The sequence below is a fragment of the Spinacia oleracea genome, chromosome 4 (assembly GCF_020520425.1).
Source record: "Spinacia oleracea cultivar Varoflay chromosome 4, BTI_SOV_V1, whole genome shotgun sequence".
In the NCBI taxonomy this organism is placed as follows: Eukaryota; Viridiplantae; Streptophyta; class Magnoliopsida; order Caryophyllales; family Amaranthaceae; genus Spinacia; species Spinacia oleracea.
The window spans coordinates 1,382,705-1,390,048 of NC_079490.1; the positions used below are offsets into that span (position 1 = coordinate 1,382,705).

Genomic DNA, 7,344 nt, shown 5'->3' on the forward strand with positions numbered 1-7,344 from the left:
AAATTTTTATCCATTTTTCACAACAGGTAAAATATTGTATATTTGTTAAATATCTTACTTTTCAATTCAAAATACGACAAGTAAGCGTGTCACATCACCTTGCGATACGTTTTAAAGGTTGTAACTCGCGACTTTTATCACTTTACAATGTTATTAAATAAACCACAATTTTATTCATGTAAAATACGTTGATCCCACCATTTTATTTCTTCTCAATTTCACAAGCTTGCAAAACTTAGTAAAGGAAAATATAGTTTGTGGTAGCCTTTTAGGGACATAGAGAGTAATAAATAAGTTGCACCAATTAACTATAAGCTAAAGATGTTAATGAGGTATTGACGTAGTAATTAACACTAAGGGCATGTATACAAACAGGGACAGATCTTTGTCAGGCCCACCTCAGCCGAAATTTTTTGTAGTGTATTTTTAGTTACGGTCCCCCTAAAATTTGTGTATAATTGTATAATTATCTAGTATATTGCTAATTTTTTTCTATCGCCCCCCTCATAAAACCGTTTAAGTTCCGCCACTATATACAAAGATCTCAGGTTCGATCATGAGCGGGTGTATATATCAAGTAAACACACTTTCATGCCATTTGCCTCAAATTTGAGTTGCTTCATCTTTGATAAAACCTTTATTAAGTGAATTCTTGAATTGCTAATTAGAATATTGAGGCAAAACTTCATGTATTTCCCCTGCGCTTGCATAAAAGTTTGAGGAAAATAAGTTAATCTAAATATTAATAAGTTGAGATAGATAGGACATATAAAAGCTAGAAAGTTCTCTTTACCAATTAATAATTTAAATAAGTTAACGTAAGTTCAGATAACACGTAAAAGACGACATACACGTAAAGAGATGATATGTATTGCCGTTAAATAATAATATATGAATACGAAGAATATAGAACATGGGATGAGAAAACGGTCAATTAAGCATTTAAAAAAAATTGCAAATTTTGCAAAATGGATAATTGAACCGTAATCTCACTCCCTAAGCTTTCCCATTGAAAATTAACTCATCCATCCGCTTAATTTTATGTTTTTTTTTTATGATTCCAAGTTTAAAACAAAAGAAATAAAATTAAGTTAAAAAAAGCAACTAAAATCCTTTCATGTTCCCCCCATTAGTCATGCAGGCCAAAACTTCCGAACAATATCACTAATAATCAGTCATTCCACATCGCAAATACCCCGTTATTCGGTCCTTGAACCGTCTCGGTCGACCACCCTGCATAACTTCCACCATCACCACCACCACCACCACCGGAAGGGTGCATATCATAGTCCACCTTCACCATCGCTAGCGGCTGATGATCCGTCTCATCGGGCCCCACGACATTGCTCGTAGACGAGGCGGACCCCATACCGTTAATCCCGACCCCACTTCCAAGATACCCTCCACCACCACCACAACCACCACCACCACCACTATAGCTCCCACCACTTGAACTCCCATTGTTGTTATTAGTACCATCAATCACACAACCACTAGAGTCCGAACCCATGCCCATAAACCCATGGAGCAAATTAGGGTTAGTTTGTAGTTGGTAACTATGGTACATACTACTAGGGTTTGAGTAACTTGACTGTTGGTACAACTGAAGAAACTGTGCCTCTTGATGTGTGTAGCTTTCTTGACTACCAAGGTTGTTGTGTAGGGTTAGCAACGGTTGTGGTTGGGTATCTTGTTGGTGGTGGTAAGGTAGTAAAGGGTAAGTATTCGGGTGGGCCCCGTACCGGGTCGAGCCCGAGCTACTAGCTGCCCCATATGGGTAAGTACTATTGCTTAGGGCAAGCATTTCCTCCCTCTTTCTAGAAGATTCTAGAGCTTGAGCTTCCTTAAGCCGCTTGGCCGCGCCGCCTCCTATAGGAAGAGTGTTGCTCTCTAGGATGGCCTTGACGTCGTACCGGCTCATGTCGAAGTTTGTCACCGCGTTTAGGCCTCTAAACTTGATCGCCGCTATGTCGTAAGCTTCCGCCGCCTCCTCTTCTGTGCCTGAAATAGAGGTTACTAGATTAGGCCATATGCAAGCACGGATATTCGAAAATTATTATTTGACCATCTTTTTTTTAATAAAATATTTAACTGAAATATTTATATCTTAAACCAAAATATTGAATAAATATGCTTTGTATTATTGATATGACGATTTGACTAAAATATAATTACCAAAATCATCTAATAATGTCATATTCTATAATCTAATATTTTTTTTTTCATACATATACTATTTATACAAAAAGTGAAAAAAGTAAAATAAAAATAAAGTAGATATGTTTTTAACGGGAAAGTTTTGCACCAGGAAGTGACATTTGTCACACTTGGTGTCTATTTTAATATAATATAATAGATATATCATTATATCGCAATTAGTTTAGCTGGTAAAGTCTGATAATAAACATAAACAAGTTTGAGAACAAAAGACATTAATTATGGTTTGTTTTACTTACTAAATGTTCCCAAGTAGAGATCTTTGTTCCCTGCCACCCTTCCAATTCTTGCTTGCCATCTCCCATGTTGATGGTGTCTTGTTACACCACGGTAAATGGATGCACCTCTAGAAAATCCACTACTCTTCCTAAAACACCATTAAGATAAATAACAACAATATTAATAATAATATGACGACCTTATATATATATAAGACCAATTTCAATCAAATAATTATGTTCAATTAACTGTTATAAATCAAATAATTATACTTTCTACGGAGTAGTTAAATAGTTATATTTTTAGTCAAATAGCTACAATTAATGCAAAATTAAAACTCGAGTTTACTATTAAATGTGAGTTCACATACCTTCGAATAGCTGCTACAAATTCTTGTCTAGTCATGGGTTTCATGTCTTCTATTTCTTTCTCATAGTTGCTTATCTACATCATTAAAAAGGGGAAAAATACATTAGCATTTAAAAAATATATTAGGGTTCTTAATTAAGATTTATATTTAATTATATGCATAAGAGCGTCGATCAATGTCATCAACAACAAATATAATTATACGATGACAAAGTATAACTATTTAATTTGAAAGTATAATTACTATTTGACTGATTATAATTGCTTGAACATAACTATGGGATAAACAAGTTTTTGTATTTAAAAAAAATTAGGGTTATTAAGATTTTTTGATGGAAAAATCGATACATGTGTTTTTATGTGTGCATTAGTTATCGAACAAGTTAAGGATTAAATTTTATGTTCAATTGTAGCACCATGTTATCGCTAAATTTATCAAGTCACCGGCAACTTTTGTGTAAGACCGCCTTACCGGAAAGACCACTTTGATTGTTTAACTAATTGGTTCTATTGGTTAACTAATTAGTTCTAGTGCTTAACTAATTATTTTCATTGTCTAACTAATTTGTTTCAGTGCTTAACTAATTAGTTCAAGTGTTTAACTAATTGATTTAATTGCTTAACTTATAGGACATCAAGGTGTAAGACCGCCTTATATAAAAGTTTGTAAACAAACTATTATTGTTACATCAAATATGCAATTCTTTAAAAACTAGGGTTCTTAAGTTTTTTTTTTAATTGAATGAATTACAAAACAAATTATGATTGTTGCATCAAATACTAGAAATTATTATATTTTTAAAGGAAAAGACCCAAATGTGTTCTTTTTTATGTGATTGAACAAGCTAACCCTTAAATTTCTCATCTCTATAAAGTGATTATTTTACAGTAATTGTTGTACGCTACATCAGAAATGCAACGCTTGTACGTTCTACGTAGAACTAGACATTTCAAGTGATCAAATATATAAGAACGATACTAATAAATGAAAGAAACTCAACTGGAAAATTTGTGGTAGTAGAAGTTCCCCAATACTTGATTGCAGCTAAATCATAAGACCTCGCAGCCTTGTCTTCCTTATCGTACCCTCCTGTTATAAACCACGCGTTAAAGTTGTGCATTTACAATTGTAACAAGAACGTATAAATCATACGTTAAAGTTGTGCATTTACAATCGTAACAAAAAGGTATAAATAATTGCGAGAAAAAAAAAATTCACTCACCAAGATAAACTGCAGGAATGTTTACGTATCACGATCGATCGAATAGAGTTCAACATGCATGGTGATTCAACCAGGAAAAGAAAATTAATTCAGTAACAATCAATAATTAGTGTATAATTTAATACATTAAAGGAAATAAAAGGACTAAAACAATGTTTAATAAGATTCAATTAATTTAATTAATTAGCTTAAATTTCTTTTATTGTATTAGAAAATTTTAATACGTAAATAATAATTATTTTTAAATTCTTTTATTATGTGTCATGTCCGACGGAATTTTAACCATGGTGTCGAAATAACATAGAATGAAATTTTACCTTGACGACCCTTTCTTGATTGTCCTTCCCTTCTACAACTATTATCCCATAGATGAGCTTCATATCGTCCTGTCCACCTATGCCTGTGTTACCATTTTTGTAATTAGCTCGAAAACGATTTTATTTGTAATTAGACCGACAATTATAAACAACACGAGCGTAACAAAAACATAAAATAAAACGAAGCTATATTAACAAAAACGATTAGAATGTGAATCCTTATAGATGGGATTCTCTTCAGATACTGGACCGTCCAATTACGTACCCAATTGAGAAAGACGAAAAAAAATTATATATAGAAATAAAATAAATTGTATCCTCAAAAAACCCTATGAGTTCATCAGAAAATTATAAACAACACATGTACGTGTACGTAACAAAAACATAAAATTAAATGAAGATAAATTAACAAAAATCTCAAATGTGAATCCATATCATGACCTTGATTATTCTCTTCAGATATTAAACCATCCAATTACTCAATTGAGAAATTTATATACGAGTTCATCAGAAAATTATAAACAACACAAGTATATGCACGTAACCAAAACATAAAATTAAATGAAGATAAATTAACAAAAAAACTCAAATGTGATCTATGTCATGACCTTGATTATTTTCTTCAAAATACTAGACCATCTAATTACTCAATTAAGAAATTCATATACGAGTTCATCAGAAAATGGACCGTCCAACTACCTCTATTTCAAAAAGATCGTTACACTTACTATTAATACGGACTCGGTGCAATGTTTGATTGTTAATATATCAAATTCTGTACGACATAAAATTATAAAAACTTGATACTTATCAAATACATTTTGAGACGAATCTAACCAGATATCCCATGATAATTTTTGATAGATATAATAGTGAGAATTTATGGTCAAAGTTTTGATTATTTGTCACATTTTTCAAAGCGTAAAGAATTACGTATACGTACCTGGTAACACCTCTATAAATAGAAGTCCTTTGCCCAAAAGTATCCAAACTCCTCCTAGGTGTAGCCTCCACAACAGGAGTAATCGCGGTGGTGACCACGGCAGCACTCAAGGCGGCGCCACCATCAGTACTACTACTATTATTATTATCACCACTCGTTTCGCCGTTATTAACCGTCGTAAGCGGCGGCTGTTGTTGGCCACTACTTCCCATAGACAACGTTAAAGATTGCAAGCAGCTGTTTGAGTTTTCTTGGTTATTATACTGATCAAATGGACTACCACTACTATCATTAGCTCCGGCCACCGTGAGTAGGCCGTTGTTGCCGGAAAAAAGGTAATCCGATTCGCTGAATGATGAAAGATCCGGTGAGTCATGGTGGCTCTCCGATTTGCCTACCCCTAAGAAATCTGCTATTTTTGGGGCCTCGTTTTCTCCATGAGGGTTAAGCAAGTTCCATTCTGTAAAAAAAAAAAAAAAAAAAAAAAAAAAAAAAAAAAAGTTAGTATTAGTTTGTGGATTGATAAAAGAAAAGGTGAAAAAATGCAGTATATTTAAGGTGCACCGTCTTACATTTTCTACTTAGATAAGAAGAAAATACGAAAGTGATCAGTAATGGACATAAAAAAAAAATATGCTTAATTAGGTACATACTATGTACAACATCTGGTTATACCTAATAATTTTCATGCAAAATGTACTATTTCCATCCAAAAATAAGTATCCACTAATTAGGAAAGAATAACTTCTCAAATGCTCTTATAATTAGACTCTGTTTTATTCAACTTATTTTGTGTGAATTTATATTATCTGAACTTATTTTAACTTATGTGAACTTATCATCTGAAAAATACCTATAAGTATGAAATAAACTGATTTGTGTGTGGAAATGTCTGAAACTTTTTCTGTTTTGAACTTAATTAACTGAATTTATTGTTTGAAATAAGTCAAAATAAGTTGAACAAAACAGAGGTTTAGTATGGTAGGGGATTATATTCGATTCTTATAATTAAAAAAAAAATACAAGTAGATAGAAAAAGTATTTAAATTTTCGCATTTAAAAAACCAAAAACTGACAAACAATCATTTTAGAACAGAGGAAGACTGGAAATTAATTTTGGCACATCTATTGACTGATTTTGACACTACATTGACAGTTTGACACTACACCTAATCTCTTTGTGAGTCGAGAGTGAAAACTGTGCTATCATAATGGGTGTGCCTAAGTCAACTGTACTTTGTCGACCTTTATAAAAATAACATGAATTTGTAGTACGAGTAAATATATGATTACCTTGAGCTTGGCCAAAGGGGTTGTCAATGTGGTCCGAAACAAGACCCAAAGAGAATTGTTGATGAGTTTGTGAATCATTGGTTTGAAGTGAAGGATGTGTTGGAGATAGAGGGAAAGAAAGCCAATTGTTTGAATTCATTACTAATTAAGCTTATTATACTAATTAAATTAATTAAGCTATGTAATGAACTTGTTTCTTGATGATAACTTGAGCTTAATCATCAACAACTCAAACCCTCCTGCATCAAAAAATCAAACAAAAATGTTAAAATACATATAGTACGAATTAATAATACTTACTAAGATTAACATAACCACAAAAATCCTACCAAAAAGAAAATTAAAAAAAGGAAAATTGAATTAGGGCTTGAACCCTAGAAACCTCTCCACTCACTCACTTTCTCTCTCTAAAAATTTGGAAACTAAGATTAGAGAGAGAAGGAGGAGGGAGAGTGAAAAAAGAGAAGATAAAATGAAAGAAATGCATGCTACTAAATACTTCTTCCGTCTCTCAAAGATTGGGAGCTGAAGCGATCTTTGAGCGACCAACACAAAAATTCATAGTTGATCTAATTAACGCTAATTAAGTGTTAGTTAGTTACTCTCATACCGATGTTTTTTTACATCCCACAGCTTCGACAGACTGATTAGCCCCGGTTATCTTTGGTATAAGTTTCAAGAACAAAAATAAAGGATTTGGGAGAAGAGAAGAGAATTGAAAGAGAGTTGTGTGATTTTTTTTTGTTGGTAATATCAATAATAT

The 7,344-nt window shown here is 32.6% G+C and overlaps 1 protein-coding gene across 1 annotated transcript; it reads right to left on the minus strand.

Annotated features, from left to right (window-relative positions):
• Nucleotides 1–781: 781 nt before the first annotated feature.
• On the minus strand, nucleotides 782–7,049 carry LOC110800872 (AP2-like ethylene-responsive transcription factor PLT2). Its single transcript, XM_022006202.2, has 9 exons — nucleotides 6,911–7,049; nucleotides 6,582–6,820; nucleotides 5,289–5,748; nucleotides 4,346–4,428; nucleotides 4,029–4,037; nucleotides 3,807–3,895; nucleotides 2,807–2,880; nucleotides 2,457–2,584; nucleotides 782–2,001 (listed from the first exon to the last, which is right to left on the minus strand). Exons 2-9 carry the CDS (start codon nucleotides 6,718–6,720, stop codon nucleotides 1,172–1,174), a joined length of 1,812 nt encoding a protein of 603 aa, XP_021861894.2. The 5' UTR covers nucleotides 6,721–6,820; nucleotides 6,911–7,049; the 3' UTR covers nucleotides 782–1,171.
• Between the last annotated feature and the right edge of the window lie 295 nt (nucleotides 7,050–7,344).

Coding starts and splice junctions, on each gene's coding strand:
- LOC110800872 (XM_022006202.2), bottom strand. CDS start 6,720: ATGAATTCAAACAATTGGCTTTCTTTCCCTCTATCTCCAACACATCCT. Junction 2,881..3,806: donor CTACTACCACAAATTTTCCA/GTTGAGTTTCTT, acceptor TTAATGATGTAG/ATAAGCAACTATGAGAAAGA. Junction 2,585..2,806: donor TTTGTAGCAGCTATTCGAAG/GTATGTGAACTC, acceptor ATGGTGTTTTAG/GAAGAGTAGTGGATTTTCTA.